The 20069-nt window shown below is 42.1% G+C and overlaps 1 protein-coding gene across 4 annotated transcripts; it reads left to right on the top strand.

The window, feature by feature from the left end:
• Positions 1–1129: 1129 nt before the first annotated feature.
• On the top strand, positions 1130–19996 carry CANX (calnexin). 4 transcript variants are annotated; one of them, XM_038150275.1, is made up of 15 exons: positions 1130–1195; positions 8922–9110; positions 9567–9640; positions 10181–10239; positions 10468–10609; positions 11917–11998; positions 13128–13320; positions 14211–14400; positions 14682–14795; positions 15270–15426; positions 15739–15954; positions 16373–16492; positions 16596–16734; positions 16894–16982; positions 17577–19996. In XM_038150275.1, exons 2-15 carry the CDS (start codon positions 8925–8927, stop codon positions 17628–17630), a joined length of 1815 nt encoding a protein of 604 aa, XP_038006203.1. In that variant the 5' UTR covers positions 1130–1195; positions 8922–8924; the 3' UTR covers positions 17631–19996. The 4 variants fall into 4 exon arrangements, with proteins under 4 accessions (XP_038006203.1, XP_038006205.1, XP_038006201.1 ...); XM_038150277.1 differs by lacking the exon at positions 1130–1195 and adding an exon at positions 1447–1559; XM_038150273.1 differs by lacking the exon at positions 1130–1195 and adding an exon at positions 6017–6085.
• The last annotated feature ends 73 nt before the right edge of the window (positions 19997–20069 follow it).

Raw genomic sequence — 20069 nt, forward strand, 5'->3', positions numbered from 1 at the left:
ACATTTCCCTAGTAATATTGGATTGTTATTCCTACAGAATACCTCCTATCTCCCGGAACAGGCTGCAGCCCACAGACCACACAGGAGCTCGCTTTGAGCTGGGTGGTTCAGACACAGCTTTCTATGGAACTGCTCTCAGATGGTGCAGCTCAGAGACAACGCAAAGGTGCTGTACCTTCCAGGCTACCAGAGCCTGTATTTCTCACCATGGGGCTGTGTTCCCTGCCTTCCCACGCGGCTGTGCGTGTGGCAGGTCACGGAGACTCCTCAAGTTTAATCTTGACCTTGCTCGCATGGTCCCATCAAACCCAGCATCTCCTTCAGCCTGTGTCCCATCGGCCCACCAATGACACTTCTTTCTGTATTTCCCCGTGTTTCTTTAATGGTTCGATGTACAAATATTCTACATTTACACAGTATTTCACCTCTACAAAACTACGTTACTTTCATTTTCAAAATACTGCACAGGTTAAAGGTTCCGGAATTGCACAAGGCCTTTGAGCAGGCAGCTGCTGAGCAGCACTGCCATGTTCTGAACATGCTGGAGTCCGTGTCACTGTTCACTATTTTATTAAACCCTCGGCTTGTAATTGAGGAAAATAACCACGGGATACGCTGAATTTGCTGAATAGGCAAGAAAAGCTGAACACCCTTTCTAAGGAACGAGAAGACATATAGAGGGTTCTGCAGTTTAACACCGCGGTATGTCATGGGCCAGAGGGTGAGGGGCGTGAGGGGATGGGGGGGGCGCGGGGAGGGCGTGAGGGGTGGCCCCGCCCCCTGCCGCCCCTTACCGCCCCCTACCGCCCGCAACGCCCCGTCAGCCTCCGCAGCGCCCCTGGACCGAGACCCGTTGGGACCCCGCCCACATCCCAACGGCCTGCTCGCAACCACCCAATCAGCCGGCACTTCCTGCAACCCCGCCAACCAATGACAGCGCTCCACGAAGGGCAGCGCCGTTGGGGGCGTGTTTAGAGGCGGGCCGGCTGTTGAGCGGCGGTGACATCAGCCAATCAGAGGGCAAAACCGACGGCTGGGCGGGCGGACGGGCGCGCTGTTCGCCAATGGGAGAGGCTGAGTACCGTGAGGCGGGGGTGGGGCTGGCGCGCGGCAGATAGGCGGGCGGCGGCGGGCGCGCGGGCACGTGACGGAGGTGAGGGGAGCCCGGCGGCGGTGGCGGCCGGGGCGGCGGAGGGTGAGTGTGTCCGTCGGTCTGTCCGTCCGTGCCTTCCCTCCACAGCCGCTGTGGCTCCGGAGCACCGGGGCGGGGGAACGGGGAACGGACTCGCCCGCGGCGTGAGGCGGTGGAGGAGCCCGGCCTGTCGTGGGGCGTGCGGCGGAGCGCTGCTGGGCCCTGAGGGGTGGGCGGCCCGTGCGCGGTCCCGGCCCCATCCCGGGGGTGGGAGGAGGCGGGGACCCCCCTCCGGAGTCGGGGCGGGAGGGACGGCCCGGGGAGGCCCCTGAGGCCGGGGGCGGGCGCGGGGCTGCGGCGGCGGTGCCGGGTCCCGCCCGGCACCCGCAGGGCTCGGAGCGGCCTGGGGGGAGCGGCGGCTCTTCTGGTAAGTTCTGGGAGCGCCGCTCCGGGCAGCGGCTGTCGCTAGGGCCGCGTGGTGGAACCGGGTGGGAGGCGAGGGTCGCACGTAGATGAGGTAGTGCGTGGTTTAGGTTTTATCTGGCTACGCGTTCCGTGTCGGTAATAATCTTGAACGTGCTCCCCATGAAGCCCCGCAAAGGGAGGTCGGGGGTGGGTGCAGAGCATGGCGTGGGCCCGGCTGGGGCTGTGCGAGGGGAAGGAGAAGCCTCTGGAAGGGGGGAGCTCTTGGCGCGGAGCTGGAGTCCCAACAGGTGAAGTGCAGGCGAGGAATCTGCAGCAGGAACACCTGAGAATTTAAAGGAATTGAAATGCCTGCTTTGATTTTTGTCCCCCCAAATATCGTTTACATTGGGTGTCTTTAAAATAGTGTATAAATGACATCTCATTTCTCATTTCTGGCTGAGGGTTGTATTGTGTGCTTTTAAAAGAAAAAAAGCCCATGCCTTTGAATTAAAGCATGTACAGCACACTGCTTTCTTATCTGTACTGATTCTAAAGTGTGAACTTTCATATGCAGATTTGTGGTTCAGAACTTTCTAGGCTACAGAAAGAGAAACGCTGCAGGTGATTTGGTTGTGAAGGGAAATGGACATGTATTAAAGGCAGTAGTAAGGGTAAAGGTCCAGACCTCAAGATAATCAGTGTTAACATAATTCATGCTGCAGAGCTTCTGCAGATCATCGTGGAAAACTCTTTCTGGAACTTATTTAGAGTATGTTAGATGTCTGAAAACTGGTCTCCAGGCATGTAATGTATTTCTAAATGCAGTGTGTTGACTTCACGTCGTCAAGTAAGCATAGTTATCACATGGGTTTTATGGGACAGTCTTGCACGTTGTGATTTTGGTTGTTGCTAAAGTACTGCAAAGAGATAGCAGAACTATAATAATGTATGAGCTAATGCAGATAAAATAATGGTTAAATATAGGTTGGTATATATATTACTCTAGGTTCACACTGACGTACCTGACTTCAAAGACCACTTTATTCTTAATTTGACTGTACTTGATGGGCTTATGCAAAACACTTATTTAAATTAGAAAAGGTCTGAGTAAAAGTTTGTGTTTGTATTAACTTCTAGTATTTCTAGTTTAAAAAAACATTATGAAGAAGATACTTGTACAATTTACAGGCAGCATCACAAGCTGTGTATGATACTTAAACTGCTTTTTGATATCAACTTCCCTCCCAGGAAGGGAATCTAGTGTAAAATAGTAAGAAAGTTTTGAATTTTCATCAGATTACCCTCTCATTTGGTGTGCTGTAGCCCTTCCCCCTGAGTAAATGAATAAATCCTTTATAGAGATTGCACTGAGATTTGTACTTAGCTCTGTCTTTTACTTCTTTTACTTCCTTTCTGGCCTTTGATTTTCTGCTTCTGGTAGTAATCATGGTGGCAGCCTGTTCTTGCTGGAATCAGTTCTGTAGCAGGGCAAACTTGAATTGATTTCTAGGTGTGATGGTCTCAAAGATCTTGGGGTCTCTCCAGATCTGCCCCCACTAATATAATTTTCCTAGCAGCCCATCTGTTTTATGAGGTCAAAAAGCCTCATGGTTCTGTCTTACCCTCCAAGGACTTCCAGTTCTGCAGGAAGGATATCTGTGCTGACAAACAGTATCTGCTTTTTGCTTCTGTACTGTATCTGCACTGTTGTACATTATTTTTAGAAACTGGCATATTTGAAATGCCTATTAAAAGCAAGCTTTGTTGCTGTCCCTTTTCACACCTAATCCCTTGCCTGGTTTGTGCTCTCTACAGCCCAAACAGGAGGCAGCTTTTTTGTGGGGCTCCCCAAGAGAGGTTTGGCTAATCCTTTCCTGGAGACTTCTTCCTCATGTAGAAGTATATCCCAGCCACTCCTTACTGAAGGAAAAAAAAAAAAAAAAGGGTGTAGGAGGGTAAACCACCACCATGGAGAGTTCTTGCCTCTCTTCTCTTGTTAGTAAGATGGTTTTCTTTAGCCTTGTTGCTATTCATTGAGTTATGATGTTAAATCTTCACAATACTGAAAGCTGTCCAGCTGAAAAACAGTATTTCAGAGAAGAAGTGTCATCTGCATGATATGAGTTGTTGTATATACATGAACATAGTTTTATTATATCCCCTTTCGAGGGGTACTGAGCCACTGTGCTGGTTGTTGAAATTACAATATTTGGCCACACAGTTTTCAGCTACACCATGGTGTCCATCCCCCAAATCTGCCTAAGGATAGATCAGGCAGGTGCAGGTGACAGACCTGCACTTGAAACTGTGGTATTGAGCTGGCTCTGCTGGCAGCAGCTTTATTTCCTCTGTGCTTGGCTACTTACTTTCACTCGTACTGCTGCAACTCTTTCTGCTTTTGCTGCTGGGTTGGCCTGGGGTATTGATTCAGGGTTAAAATAACATGGCAGAAGGACTTCGAGCCATCTTAAACCAGCGGCTGGTTCATCATGAGGCTGTGTAAACAGTTACCCTGGCACCGCAGAGGAGGCAGGATGTGGAAGGCAGAGGGATTGTGAGATGTAAAAGAGATTTCCTCTGCTCTTCAGTAGTTCTGACTTTAGGAGATTAGTGCACTGCCAAGTAGGGTAACTGAGCCTTTGCTCAAAACCCACAGAACTTTCATTTGAGAGGGAAAATGTTTATCTGTGTTTCAGCCTTTCTGTTGTTGTCTCCTTGCAATTTTTTTTGTGTTGTGATGAATCATCTTTATGTTTGACTTTAAATTTTTCTTCCCTAATTCTTGCCTTGCATGAGGCGTTGTGGTTGTTTTCACTGGTGTGCTTCTGCTGTGACTACCACACTGAAACCCAGTGTTGGGAGCGCAGGACTTTGCTAGCGGGATTTGCTCTTCCTTTGCTTTAGTCACTCAGCTGAGACCTCAGGTGCTGCTGAAAGGGAAACCATGGATGCTCATCCAGTTAAATTGCATAGGTGGTGTTTGTAGGAAGTGTCTTATTTTCATAGGATCTATTTAGTCTGACTCTTTAATTATTTTTTAACATGAGAAAGTAGTAAACCAGATAGCCAGTAGCCATTCAAATGTAGTTATACATTCTGAAATATGCTGTATTAAGAACTGGCTTGATGAACCACTGAAATAGATTAGTAACCAAGGAGATGATTAAACTGGTTTTGCAGGCTCTGTTTGACCTGACAGGGGAGTTACTAAACAGTATGTTCTAGAAGAATGATAGCAGAGGACTTGAAGATCCTTTCTGTGGGCAATTTCACTCTCTTCCAGGGGACATGTATGTTAGGGAGAATAGTGACAACTGTCTGTTGTATGAGTGCTTCCAGTGTTGTACCAATAATAAAGGAGAACTTTCTCCTTTATGCCCAGAAAAAGGGGAATTCTAAATAAAAATGAATCTTTGAAGATGCATGACTTTCCTGAAAGCCTTGAACTCCAAAGGTAGCACTTAGTCCTACATGGTAGGAGTTGTGCTTTTGGGGTAAGATCCTGATTCTGTTTCTGAATCCCACTCCAATTTGGTTTTGATTTTACTTTGTGAAAAAATAAAGTCTGTAGTGCAGATGTTCCAGGAGACTGTTTCCAGCACTCTGCTATAGATCTTACAAATATTGGGGTAAAATGTTTCACCCTTTTGGCAATCTGGTGCACAGTGCTCAGATGTCAGCTCTGAAGTTTTCTGGGGTAGAAGCTGGCCATGGGTGTGTGCAGAGAGAACAAGTAATCTGTAGCACTGACAGTCTCAAACTTTGGGGTTGCAGTAGTTTTCCTTTCAATCTGAGTGGTGTGCCAATGTCTATAAGTGACTGAAGACTTTATTTAAATGGAAAAGTACATGGAGTTGTTATCTCCGGCTTGAAACGTTGTTATGGTGAAAGTGATGGTTAGACTGAAGTAGAATGGAGATGTCAGAAGCTCTCACCTATTATGAAAGTGTTCCTTTGGTAATGGCTTTTGGCAATTGCATGATCAGAAATACACCAACCTTCTGAAATACTGCACAGTTTAACCTGGAGAAGGGAGGTGCAGGCAGAGTAAAAAATGGCCAAGGATGCTTGGAAATTGAACACTTTTTCAGGAAGAAGTCAGATCCTAATAGAGTAGGTGAGAGTGTCTGAAGGTTAGACTACGTTTGAGGTGGCTAACTGAACTGTAGTTGCCAGCAACTTAAAGTTCTACTGAAAAACTGATTTATGCCTGTTTTGTATAAAACCTGAGTTGTATCTCTCTCCCCCTCCCCTCCTCTTCTGTTTAGGAATAACCTAATTTACTAGGGCATAATTGTGTTTATGTTGTGTCCCTAAGGATTGTGTAAAGAGAATTTGAAATTTTTTCCTGTAGCAGTACATCCATTATGGATAGAAGTAGCTTTTTAAATATCGAAAATGTGTGCTTCACTGAAATTGCTCTTCTGAGAACATAGTGCCTTTTTTCTATAATTTAGTCAGCTTTTTATATTGTTTCAGGTTAAACAGAATAAGGAGTTTGGCATGATAACTGGCAGTTGCAGAAGAAGCTACCAGCCCGTACTCAAGGTATATGAATGGTAGCTTATGTTGAATTTGGGACTAATTTAATATGTAGGAAGTGTCCTAAGCAGCTTTCTGCAGGGATATAAACTTGTGACAACTGCTTGCCAATGACTGTAAAGAGGTAAGGACATGAAACTGGATTAGCTTCTCTTCAGACTTGTAGCTTTTTTTTTTTTTTTTTTTTTTTTGGTTGGGGGTGATGAAGATTGCTTGGTAACTTGACCATGAAATCCTTCTCCCTTGAAATGAGGTTCAGCAAGGCCTCAAATTCAGACAGAGCATTAAATGATAAGTGTAGCAGGGAAGATACCTGTGGCTGTATCAGGAGCACAGACATGCAGCAGCAGCAGACTTCTGTCCCTGCTGTGTGGTCCCTGCCAGAATTGTCTGGTTTCACTTGGATGCTTTGACAGAAGAATTTGAGGCCACGCGCCATTGCCGCTTGGGTGTGAGCATGCACCAAAGTCCATTTGCTGCTGACAAATATTTTCAAAGGGTTGTAGTTGAGGTGGGATTGTGAAGTAGGTAATTATTACATATGGAATCAGTACTGGCAGGAAAGTTGTGGGGGATGATTTAATTCTTCCACCAAAACTTTCGTGCTGGTTGGCTACTGGTGAGATTACTTAAAGGATTACTTGCATGCTAAACCGTTAATACCCTTTGCACAAGGTTGGGAGGAGGGGTGCAGAAACTCCTTCCTTTTAGGAAAGGAGAGAATTGGCTAATTTTTAACCTTGGTATATTTTTAAGATTAACTTTGTCGTATCGCTTTCCAAATCATGACATGCTCATTCTATCTGCATAGTATAATTTGAAAGCAGTTCGAAATCTGTATTATCTTCTAGAATTTAGCTCTATTTAAAAAATATTTAGTGAAGCCCTATTGGGAAGGTAAGACAAAATGAAACCCTTTCCATGCAAAGGTGGTTTTGTGCCGTTTCATCCATGGTTGCTTCAGTCACACAGGGCACATCCAGAATTCTAAAGATCGCTTTTTCAGATGAAGTTTCAGGCTCTTGTTTCTGTATTGCTTTTATGCTGCTGGGTATGAGTTTATCCAAGGAACACATTATCTGTGCAAGAAGAATTTGCAGCTCCAAGGGTACTGATGTCTGCTCAACCCTTTTCAGGCCTTGGTTTTGTGTTGTGGCTCTCACACTAATAAGAGCTGTTTTGAGGTCTGAAACTATTTTCAGTTTTGGCTGCACACTGTGCATTAAACAAACAAGCTTTGCTCATATATAACAGCCCTTGGAAGTTTTTGTCAGCTATTCCTTCTGGAATGCTTGTCCTTTTGGCTCGGAGGTGTTTGGGTGCAGTTGCCTGAACTGAGTGGGGGAGGTCTGTGCACATGCATTTGGACTATAATCCTCAAGGCCATCACTATTGTTGGAAAACTGGCTGCAATTGCATGTTCCTGTAGTGGCAAACTGGACATGACCTCAGCTCGAGTCTTTAAAATACAGTTTTGTTGTAGTTATAAAACTACAGCTATAAAGTTTTAAAATCCTCTCTGTCATTAGAAGTAAGTTAAAGAATAATCTAAGAATGGTAGATCTAGTATGCAGCGTAGTCTTGGAAAATTGGATAATGCTGATAAGCTTTTGAGAGTAAACTCTTTTAGTTGCCTAAGCATGCTTTGGAAAGCTGAAAGTTTGTTTCCTGGCATGATCTTAAACCCCTACAGGCACTGTTAACTCTGCTTGAGTTATGTTTGAAAGTCTGCAAGGCTGCAGTGTGAGGTAGGAGTGTAAGGGAAGGAGGGAGGACATGTTTAGATTTATACTTGTTTTCAAAAAATTCAGTCTCGGTTATACCTCTGGTTTTGGGAGGAAAATTTGGGGTGGGATTCAAAGAAGAAAAGATGAGCAAGGCGCAGGTTGTTTGTGAGGGTTTTGGGCAGATAAAACTGAGCAGAGTTCTGGAAGTGTTGCCGTCTGTATCAACCTAAAGATGCAGTGATCTTGTTGTTTTTCTAGGAGGAAAGTCAAATTGAAAACCATTTTACTTACAAGATATTTTAAGCTACAGCTTGCCAATATCTATCGTGTTTTAGGTGTGACAATGTGCTGAGCACCTTATGAATTAGTTTAGGTATGATATTTTAATTTGGTAAGCCTTCAGTTAACAGCTCCTCTTTCCTTGGTCATCTTGTTAAATTAGAGATTGAAAGAAGGGAATTGAATCAAGTGGCAGTTTCCAGGAGCTTCAACTGCTTATGGGCATCTGCCAGTAGTAGCAATGACTGTTGGCAGTAATTCTACAATAAAACCTGGGGAAGGAGCTTGATTATTGAAAACACCAGAGCCCTGCATTTGAAAGGACAAAAAATATATTGAACAGGAGATGAGGATTGAGCACTCTACAAAAATTACTGGTTTTGAGTAAAATAGAAAATTTTATTTCAATTTCTGGACTGAATGGAAGTTTGAGTTTCTGCATGGCATATTTAAAGTCCTTCACAAGCATGAAATAGGTTTTCTTTTTAGGCTTTTACAGCCACATATGTTGTGGTGTCATGGATATGTCTGCTGTCTTGCTTGTGGGCTGAGGCAGTGTAAGAGCAAAATGATGACACTTCTGCATGATCTGCAGAACGTGTACATGTGGTTCTCCACTCAGTTAATGTCTGTTTGATATTAAATGCTTAGCTTTATGTTGTGTTCCTTCCCAGCTTTTAGAGCTGTCTCAGGCAGATGCTGTAAATAACAGAGCTGGAGAGATAAGTTTGCACTTCACCTGTTGCCTTGGATGCTCGGATTTGTACCGAGAAGCGTCGTGTGCTGCTCTGCGTGCAGTGCTGCCTTGACCACTTTGCCTTGTCCTATTTATTCAGGCCATGGAGCTGAAATGGCTACTGTGTGTGACCCTGCTAGCCCTTGGGATCCTTGCTGTCCAGGCACATGATACGGATGAAGATAATGATGCTGATGATGTAGTTGATATTGAGGATGACTTGGATGATGGTATTGAAGATGTAGAAGAGTCAAAGTCTGAAACAAGCAGTGCTCCTCCAGCTCCAAAGGTTTGACATAGAATTTCTTTTAACAATTGAATTACTGCTTGTGCTTTGGTTAATGTGAGTCTGATCAGAGCTGTCTTTATTTTCTTAACCTATTGTAATGTTATAAAAGATGTTATCTGGGAGTAGGGCTTGGAATTAAGGTTGGCTGCTTTGTTCCTGTTTTCATGTCCCCCATGTTCTTCCAGAAGACTTAGATCTATCCTTGAAATCTGTGATGTGAGTATCAGAGTTGCTGCTAATATTTACAGTTAGGTATATACTTGAGTTTTAGTTGCAGACAAGAGCAACAACTTGGCACAAGCAGCAATATTTATGTAATTTCTGTGTTTATGCTTCAAGGATGTCTAGGTGAGCTGTACTTGAATGTGGGAGGCAGTGTGAGCTTTCCATGCCTCTATTTCTGTAGAATAAAGAATGTGTCTTGAAAGGTGCATAAATGCCCCCCTTTTCCAACAGGTTACTTACAGGCCCCCTGTCCCAACTGGTGAAGTGTATTTTGCGGAATCTTTTGATAAAGGAACTCTGGATGGGTGAGTATAATCTGAAGGATGGTTTGGTACAGCAAATAATGTAAAATCTTGGTGAAAGGCAATGAAACCCTCCCTGCAGAACCTGTATTATTCAAAACTGAATCAAAGGGTCCCTGTTCAGTTGGGATTACAGTAATGACTTCTTGAGGCTGGGTGTTCAGATGCTGAGTTAAACCAGTATTTCCTTAAGTTCTAGTAATAAAGGGGAGATGAGGCCATTACATGTGGCTTTTTTACTTTCCTCAGGTGATGTGAGGATGGTATGGTGCTACTTTTGGGGTTTTTTTGTGGTTTTGTTTTGTTTTGTTCTTTTTCACAAGAGTGAGGTACATGCTCATGAGGCCATGTCCCTACCTTGGGGTGGGAAGTAGCAAACACAGAAAAGTTTGTGGGCTTGGGAACAGAACTCCTCAGTGGATCAGGATTGTGGGGTGTAGTCATGAGACAGCAAGGCCTACCTTATCTTAAGGGCAGGATTTTTAGTGTGTGTGTGGTGGGGGCAAAATATGGTTTTCCAACCATTGGGTGTCTGTTTTCTAGGTGGGTCCTTTCCAGAGCCAAGAAAGATGATACAGATGATGAGATTGCCAAATATGATGGTGAGTCCAACCCAGGTTTTGGATGATAAATGTTTCTGATGCTGTTTGACATGTATGAAAAAGAGGTGCAAGTCTTTCTTTTCTGTTTCTCAGCTAAAATTATATTCACTGAAGAAAATGAGAAAGATGTTTATGTACCTGGCTAATAATATAAAATGTAGTTCTGATTAAACAAAATATCCACTCAGATTTTAAGATAAATGAGTGTTTGGTCGATTTCCTCCCCAGGTAAGTGGGAAGTCCAAGACATGAAGGAAACAAAGCTTCCAGGAGACAAAGGGCTCGTAATGGTAACCCGAGCCAAGCATCATGCAATTTCGTCCAAACTTTCCAAGCCATTCGTGTTTGATACCAAACCCCTTATTATACAGTAAGTAAAGAATCATTTGATGTTCTGTTGATTTCAGGATGCAACTATGGCAAGCTGAGGTTAATTCCATAACTGAGCTTTTGTTGCCTGGGGGGTCTAGATGGCACAAGATACTGTAATATATGTAACACTGTTTTGAGTAAGAGTAAAATAGTAACCCAGATTCCCAAAGTGGGGAGTTAGTAACAGGGTGGGTCCTTCTGAAGTCTGCAAAAGGAAGAAGTCTCTGCAAACTAGTCTTGGTAACCTGTCTTGTGGCTTCAGTTCACTTGATTTAATTGTGGTAACAAGGTCAGGCAACTGACTTTTGTACTGCTAATTGTGGAGGTCCTTGTCCTTTTGAAAGAATGCTGGTCTGTAAGTAGGTCAGGACAATTTCTTATACAGTGAACTGCCCCCTGTTTCTGAGGGGAAGAGGACAGAAGGGTAAAGATGCATTTGTTTCCTCCTTCCTGTGTCTTAGTTCATTTGCCATGGAGGATCACCACCTTACCTAGGTCACAGCTGTTGTAGAAGAATCTACTTGCATGTGTGTTAGACTAACAAGTCAGAGGAAAAACATAATTCAGTGAGAACAGTTGAATTGTGCACTATTAGTGGTGTTATCAATTTTAAACAAAGAGTAAATTAATTTGTATTTGCACAAGATAATGAATTGGTCACTTTGCTTTGCACTGTTTAGTTTTGGCTCAAAATACAAGGCTAAAAATAAAGCCCAGTGGTCATCCACTCCAGCTGCTGGCATTATGAGAGGATCAAGCATACTCAGCTTATTCCTGACAGAGATGTTTTGCCTTTTTCAGGCTCCTTGACATCTCTAAATACTGTTGTATGCTTATAACCCTAAAGGGGCTTCTCCTAAAATCCAGTTGGTTTTGCTTTGTAGTCTTGCAAAATTGAGTTGTCTGTCTACCATAGTAGCTGTGGGGAAAATAATTAGTTTGTCTCAATCCCTGTTGAAGTGTTATATACTGGAAAGCTTTTTCTTCTTCCTCTCTACTTCTAGGTTATTATCGTCTAGGCCAGCACTCAATTTCTTTAATCTCTTCTGTCACGTTAATTCTTCTAAATCTTCAAATTTTAAACTGTTTCTCAGGCTCTTGTGAATATTTTCTTAATTCTTTTATCTATATGTATCTATATGATGGTATCTTTAATATTCACTGGGTAAGTGATTTGAAGCAAACAACAATAAATAAGTGTTACTGTTAATTTGTTCTGACAAAATTGTAATTGTGTATTACAAAAATAATTTTTCCTCATGTATAACATGTGCTCTCCCCTCTTCTATCCAAAACTAAAATTAGGTATGAAGTAAACTTCCAAAATGGAATAGAGTGTGGTGGGGCCTATGTGAAATTGCTTTCAAAAACCCCTGAGTTGAACCTGGTGAGTAATGCTCCTACTTTTGGGTATTAGCTGGGAAAGAACTTGAAGTTTTTTTACTTTGCTTCTTTCTGAAGAAACCTTTTTAGTGAAGGCAGTGGGGCCTGATTGCCCAAGTACTTTGCACTCAGCATTTTCCCAGTGCTTTCAGTTGGAGAGGATAAGTACTGAAATGTGACGGCCACTTGAGTGGAAACTGAAGTTCCCTAATAGCTGAGCACTTGTAGACCTTTGCCAAACTCTGCAGTACTTCAGATTTTCTTGGGTTCTAGAACAAAACATGAGGTGCTTAGGAGAGTGGCCAGCTCCTAAGGCGTAAGAACTGCATTTTGTCCTCTCGTTGAAGTGGTTTAGCCTGTTCAGATGAAGCTGAACTGCTGGGTAACCTTGTGGGCTCTTGTAGCTTATGGGTTTTCTTTAGCCATCTTCCTAGACTTTATAAGATGTACCTTTTATGACTTGTTATCCATCCTTCTTTTTTTCTGCAGTCTCATTGGAGTTTTATTATTAATACAATTTCTAAACTATTAAAAAAACTCCAAAACCACCACAAGCACCCAGATCACAACTTGGCTGCCTAATCAGTTTCATATGGGCATTGAATTTTCAGATAACATTAGCAAGAACAGACAGAGTTCAATGATGATTATATCCAGTTAGAGCATAGATTGAGGCATACCCCAGTTCATAAGTGTAGACTAAATGCAGCTTGGCTTCGCTTTTAGTGCTGCTTATCACTTTGTGTGAAAGGAGCTCAGTGGCCTTGCTAGCCTTTCATTATTGCCAGTAGCTGATACTTGTAATTGATAGCTTTTAAAAGGCTTTGTTGTAATGTAGAGATATACTCAAACGTTGTGGGAGTCACACTAATATTTTGGATCACACCTGAATAGCTGGTGTTTTCCATATGGAAAGTGGAGCCCAAAGGTGCAAAATTAAATAGCTGGGATAGGTCTTAGCACATGATTTTTTCTGGAGGCTTATATGAGGAACATAAGCTTTAGTGTGGAGACTTCGTGGGTTTGATATTCAAGTTGCAGAATCGTTTTTAAAGAATTAGGAGTTCTTAAGCCAGACAATGACTTAAGTTGTATTTCAAGATAATGGAGTGAGGTCTTGTGGTGTTTTATAGGATCAGTTCCATGACAAAACTCCATATACAATAATGTTTGGCCCTGACAAATGTGGAGAGGACTATAAATTGCACTTCATCTTCCGGCACAAAAACCCAAAGACTGGCAAATACGAGGAAAAGCACGCAAAGCGTCCAGATGCAGATCTGAAGAGTTACTTTACTGATAAGAAGACTCATCTTTATACTCTAGGTATGGTGGCTGCTAACTATGCATGTTAATAATTACTACATCTTCTTCACCAGAAGTTCAAACTGAGCCAGATGAACAGGTGACACCGTACAACTAAAAACTACTTGAAAGCTTCAAGTGCAAAAACTGATTGTCTGTGCAAAGGCTTATTTCATCCTTCCAGGAAGTCTTGATTCATGTAAGAAAGGGCATGCAACTGGAACTTAATACTTAAAGGAGAACTGAATTTCAGGGCAGTTGTAAGTGACTTGAACTAAGTATATTTGAAATAATTATCAGCGTGTATACACTGCCTGAATGCTGCCTCTGGGTAACATGGGGTACACTAAGCTGTAGATGTAGAGGCATCACCGTTTGTTTTAGTTTTGTTTGTATATTTTTCTGCTTTCATGTACCAGACAAACTCAGGAGTTCTTGAAATAGTGTCTGGTATATTAGCTATGATCAAAATCTTTCAGGAAGTACTTAGGAGTGTCTCTGCCTTTTCCTACTACAGAGGCAGCAGTAGATAAAGTAGTGAGATTAAAATCCTGTAAGTCAGTAGTAGGAAGTCTTAGTCTGGAGTAGAATATGAGTATATACATTCTTACTACTAAAGCAATACTTCCTGTGCCAAAGTCAACTTGTTGTGGTAACTGCTAAATCACTTTACAAACCTCCATGCTTTTAACACACGTAGGACTTCTGCCAGGATTCTGCCTTCTCACAGGGTGAGATGTGGTGCATCATCACTAGTTGCACTTTGGTGTAAGGAGAAAGGTTCTTAGCAGTTCTTTAAAGCAGTTGATGGGTAGGTGGTAGCTTGGGTTGTACGGTGGGGATGAGTGATGCTTTATGACTCATGCTTTGTATAGTACATGCAATGATTCCATAAACTTTTTTCCTTACAGTCTTGAATCCTGACAATAGTTTTGAGATACTGGTCGATCAAACGGTTGTCAACAGCGGGAATTTGCTGAATGATATGTCACCTCCTGTGAATCCACCCCGAGAGATTGAGGACCCAAATGACCAGAAGCCTGAGGACTGGGATGAGAGACCAAAAATCCCAGACCCAGATGCTGTTAAACCAGATGACTGGTAAGGTGTTGGAAGGGTGGAATTGAGGGAATCCTTAGCCCTATAATTTTGTCCTGATCAAAATTAGTAGTAGTACTTTGCAATTGACACCTTGATATGCCATGAGGCACATGTGTTAGGATTGCAAGGCAATTCCTTTCTGAAATCATGGAGTGACCCTGACAGAAGGGAAGGTGGCTGGCTGTGTAGAGCAGTGGTCTTGTTCAGAGTCTGTAGAATCATGCCTTGGGCTTAAGAACTTACGTGTTGTCTATGTTAACACATAATGCTCTGCCCTCAAGGGATGAGGATGCTCCTGCAAAGATCCCAGATGAAAACGCTGTGAAACCTGAGGGCTGGCTGGATGATGAGCCAGAATATGTAGCAGACCCTGATGCTGAGAAACCTGAAGATTGGTAAGTTTGCTACCTCTTGCAAATGGCAGCGATTATTTCATAACTTTGGTACTGATATTTGCAGTTCATTGTTGCTTGCTGACAAAGTTGCTGTTCAGGCTGTTTTTCTCCAAAAGTAGAAGGCAGTGGTCTGAGGACTCATGTTCAGCATTCACCTCCACATTTTTCAACTCTTCTGTGACTGTAAGCAGAACAGGGCAGCAATGTTTACCTTGAAGTAGAACCTACTTGGAAGGGGCAGTGGTGGAGGCTGTGCTCAGGGACTGGCTTTTGTTGATCTTCTGTGCTTCACAGTTAGTCTTTGAAATCCTTGTTCCTTCTGCAGTATATTTATCTACAGTCTTAAGCTATACAAAGTTTCAGTATCTTCATTTAGTGGTAGGAATTTAGATTTTGCCAGAAATCAGACGTTGTCTAAGCCTTATTCTGTGTGAAGGCAAGGGGTGGACTTCAAAATTGAGTTTGCCTTTTCAGGGATGAAGATATGGATGGTGAATGGGAGGCACCTCAGATTGCAAATCCGAAATGTGAGGCAGCTCCTGGCTGTGGCACCTGGCAGCGCCCAATGATTGACAATCCAAACTACAAAGGCAAATGGAAGCCTCCTATGATTGATAACGTCAACTATCAGGTTTGTGTTTTCATTGCTTAAGCTGGTGCTCAATAAAGCATCTCTCTCACAAAAAGCAGAATGATTTAGATTCAGCAGATGTAATTAGAAATTCAAGTGTAGTCATGATTGTGCTGTGTTTCAAGTGGAGAGATTCAAAGTGCTTTCTTACCAGGCATCACTTCATTGTATTGATTCCCAAAGACTGATGAGTTGCGCCTGTAGATGTTGTAATTAAGTGCAATGGATTGTTATATCTCTCCATTCATAAAGGGCTGAAAACTAAAATTTGTCTTCTAGTAGATGAGGCTGAATGTCTTTTGTCTTTTCTAGGGTATATGGAAACCTAGAAAGATCCCAAACCCAGATTTTTTTGAAGACTTGGAGCCTTTCAAGATGACTCCTGTCAGTGCTGTGGGACTTGAGTTGTGGTCCATGACATCTGACATCTTTTTTGACAACTTCATCATCTGTACTGATAGAGCTGTGGCTGATGATTGGGCCAGTGATGGATGGGGACTGAAAAAAGCAGCTGATGGTGCTGCAGAGGTGAGAGAGGAAGGTTTAATTGTGTGATGTGGAGTGGAACAGTAGAAGCACCTCTGCTGCTCTCTCGCTCAGCCTTTGTCAATATATACCTGTATGTGCTAAGGCTGAGGGTTTTGCTAAACCAGGTGGGAGCCTCAATTCATAATTACAGTATGTTAGTGGTTGCTGTAAGTAACTTAGAGTACTCACTGCTCTCTTCTGAGTTTCTGCTCTGATATTTGGACTGTTTAGCCTAATTGTTAATTTGTAAGCTATGAGAAAAGTACTTCTGCAGGTTAGCTTGATTTTTTTTTTTTTTTTTTAGGTTTGAAATACAATGTTTAAAGCTGCAAAAAGCCTATTTGAAAATTTTGTAGCTTAAACTTAGCTGTTAGCTTGCTGTATGAGGTGGAATTTGACAGTTCTTTTGGTCTTACAGCCTGGTGTTGTGGGCCAGATGATGGCAGCTGCTGAAGAGCGTCCCTGGCTTTGGGTAGTCTACATCCTCACTGTGGCTTTGCCAGTGTTCCTTGTTGTCCTTTTCTGCTGCTCTGGGAAGGTAATGCATTTCCTCTGATAATTAACCTCACGATTAAAAGGATGTTCAGTAAAATGTGCCTGAATGTCACAAATAATTGCCTGGGTTTGTCATTGCCTTTCAGAAACAGCCAAGTGCTGCAGAATACAAGAAGACTGATGCTCCTCAGCCTGATGTGGCGGATGATGAGAAAGAAGAAGAAAAAGATAAAGGGGAAAAAGAAGAGGAGGAGGAAGAGGAGGACACAAATGAGGAAAAGCCTGGTAGGTAAACTAGATAATCTTGAATGATGTTCTTCCTGATAGAATAAACCAGCAGGACTGGCAGATATGGAATAAAGCCAATGGTGAACTGAAGATAAGTCAGGAACGAGAATGTTTTTGGGGTTTTTTTAAATTTTTTTTTTCCATTTTCCCTTGAAGAGAAGCAGAAAAGTGATGCTGATCTAGGAAGTGCTAGTCAAGAGGAGGAAGAGGAGGAGGAGGAGGAAGACAGGAAACCTGCATCAGAGGTAAGAGTGCCTAATCTTTGAAGGAAGCTTATGCATTTTCTTTCATAGGTTGTGTAGAACAGGCCTTATACAGTGTTAAAAGTTAACCTGGCTCGTGTGACTCTCCCTTCCAGTTCAGAACTTTAGAAAACTTAATCCCCCTGAAGAATAGGAATTGCTGTGGCTGACTTGAGCAAGCTTGGGCACCTTGCTAAAGGCACTGCTGTAGACCCTGCCTTGAGAGGGGAGTGGGACTGTGGGAAGGCAGCTTCTTGAGGCAGAAGGCTTACTCAGCCTCAAGTGCAGTCAGGATGTGACCTTAAGTGCTCTACACTGACACAGTGACTCAAAAATGGGTGGAGTGTTGTTTGAAGTTAAAGGATTCTCCCAGCAGCAGAAGCTGTTGAGCACTCCCAAAAAATGGTGTACATCCACTGTGAAAACAAAGAATTTGTCTATTTGCCACAAAGTACGTTCAGCAGTAGGTCCTTTCAAAAACCGAATTCTAATGTAGAAGTGAAAGTCGATTGTTTTTCATAGATTTTCTTAAAATGGCTGTGAAGGGTATATTTAGGTTTTATTTTATTGATGTTTACACAAATTACTTTCTTGCAGGAGGAGGAAACTGTGAATAGATCACCCAGAAACAGAAAGCCAAGGAAAGATTGAAAAAAGTCATAAGAACTTGTTCTGTGATTTCTTTTTTTTTTTGGTTTTTTTTTTTGTTTTTTTTTTGTTTTTTTGTTGTTGTTTTCAAACATGGTTCTGGGAGAGGACCTTGGACACCTTACATTGAAACTTGGACAAACCTCAAGATTTCACCATCCACAGGTTCGAGTCACACGATCCAATGTAATGGAGTGTCTAGCAGTAAAATATTTGCAATCATCTGTTTTAAAGAGCATCATTCCTGTAGAAAGAAAGCATTTAATATAATGGGCTGTGGATTTTGGAATGTAACATAACTAACCTTTTCATTTTTGGTTTTAAATATTCTTTTCTGTTCTTAAGTAGATTGGTAGAATTTTTCCAGTCTCAAACCTTGGCTTAATTTAATATATTAATTAGTGAAATATAACAATGAATCTTGAAAGTGCTAGGTGATAAAAATGCAGTTTTATAACTAGTTTTTTTTACAAATATGTAAATTCCTAAATGCACCAATGTCTTTATACCCCGAAAATTTGGTAATTGTTTGAAGAAAAGTTGTCAATGCATTTGACAGCACCCCTGCCCCCAAAAGAAAAGACAGCTGGGGGAGATGTATGGGGAAACCAGTAGTGAAACTCTCTAATCAATCAACTGCATTCTTTTGGGGGGAGGGGAAAGAGGAAGAAGGGGTGGAAGGAAGGGGTTAGGCAGTCTATAAAATATATGCATATTGTGCATGGCTAAAGCCCTGTTAAATGTTGACAAACGATCTAGGATTTGGAGTGGGTCATCCTAATGTGGCATTTAATCCTGCAGAGCTTGCAGACAACCAAGTTTATTTGTTCTTGAACTCTTTCTGTAAAGCTGAGGGTTGCTGGGGAGGTGTGGCTAGGCTACTTCCCCCTTTGCCCTCTGTTCAGCCACCGGTGTTTTCCTCTCTGTGACGATACAGCTCTTCCTGAGAGCAGCTTTGCCTCAGTTGCTGAAGCACTTCATGTTCAGCTCATTGTCAAACACGATTTCATAGCTAGGCCTGCTCCTTTCCAGGGTCCAAACACTGAATAAGACAGTGTCCCATATCCTCTCACTGTTGTCACTGTATGTCTGCTGTAGAAATGGGGGAGGTAGGCAGGTAGACAAGTTGAACTGAGTATTTGTTAAGGAAAAAAAACACAACCAAGATGTCAGTATTGTAGGTGGGGAAGGAGCATGTGGAATCTCTTACTGGTATGTGAAACTGTTTTAAGTCTTTTTATCTGCTCTTCATGTAACAAGTGCATTCTAAATTATATTGTGAATGTTAGGAAATTCCAATTCCAGCTGAATAAATTTTTTTTAAAGTGTTGAGTCTACCATACTACACTGTTTCAAACACTTTTTTTTTGTGGAATGCAGGTGAGCACTACAAGACCATTACCTCTGAGGGTGAGAGGGATGTAATTCATTACACTGTACCAAATATGTCTGCATTTGGATGTCTATGTAGATAAACTTTTGCCTTTGTTTAGAATGAAATTAAATGTCATGAAATTATTCTTCTTGCACTGAACTTAAACACTCCAGTGTTGTTTGGTCCTATGATAGGTATAGTGTGTGGAATAGTTCCCAGGGGTTGTGGGGGGAAGAGTGTTCCAATTACCTTGCAAACAATCTAACCAATTACTAAAAGACTCTTGTTTTGGGTTTGGTTGTTTTTTGGGTTTTTTGGGGTTTTTTTGTAAAACACCTTTTGCTGCCTGTCCTTATGTTGTATCCCTTGGTTGTTGTGTTTGAAATATTAGTGATCACAAATGCATAGCAGGATTTCTTGATCTCTCTGCAGTGTACAAATAAACTATTGTAAGCAAGATACTGGAAGTAATTTCAGACTTCTGTTGGGAGCTATTGCATGTTTAGAATGCCTTTGCCTGTTGAACACCTGGTCAATACTGCTCCTTATTGCAAAAATAGCTTATACTCTGACATGGAAGATGTCATAGCTTAAGCATTGCTACTAGCTTGTTCTCAGGACTGTATTTTTATCAAGGAGCAGCTGCTATTTATGACTCTCAGTCCTTTGAGATGAAGTATATGTAAATGGTTTCAATTCAGCTAATGTTTTGAGCACAACATAAAAATCTAATTAATCTAATGGGTTTTTTTATCTTAATATGCAAATTGCCTTAAACTCCCAAACAATCCCTGTGCATACATCTTTCAAAGCATCAGAAGTGAACTTGAGATCTGCTATCAGCTTTTAAATAGCATTATATTAAAGCTAATTGTAAATCTACATTTGCTTATGCTAAATCTCCTGAAAAAGTCCTGTCTGCATGTTATGGCTTTTTTTGATACCATAGTGTATGCTTTAAATAATCACTACAATAAATGAAGACTTTCCAAAATGGATAGACAAGTTACTTTTTATCCTGCTTTCTGGCTTGGGTGCCTCAGTTTGACCTTAGAATTGCCCTTATT

This window comes from Motacilla alba, chromosome 13 (genome assembly GCF_015832195.1).
Source record: "Motacilla alba alba isolate MOTALB_02 chromosome 13, Motacilla_alba_V1.0_pri, whole genome shotgun sequence".
Taxonomy (NCBI): domain Eukaryota; kingdom Metazoa; phylum Chordata; class Aves; order Passeriformes; family Motacillidae; genus Motacilla; species Motacilla alba.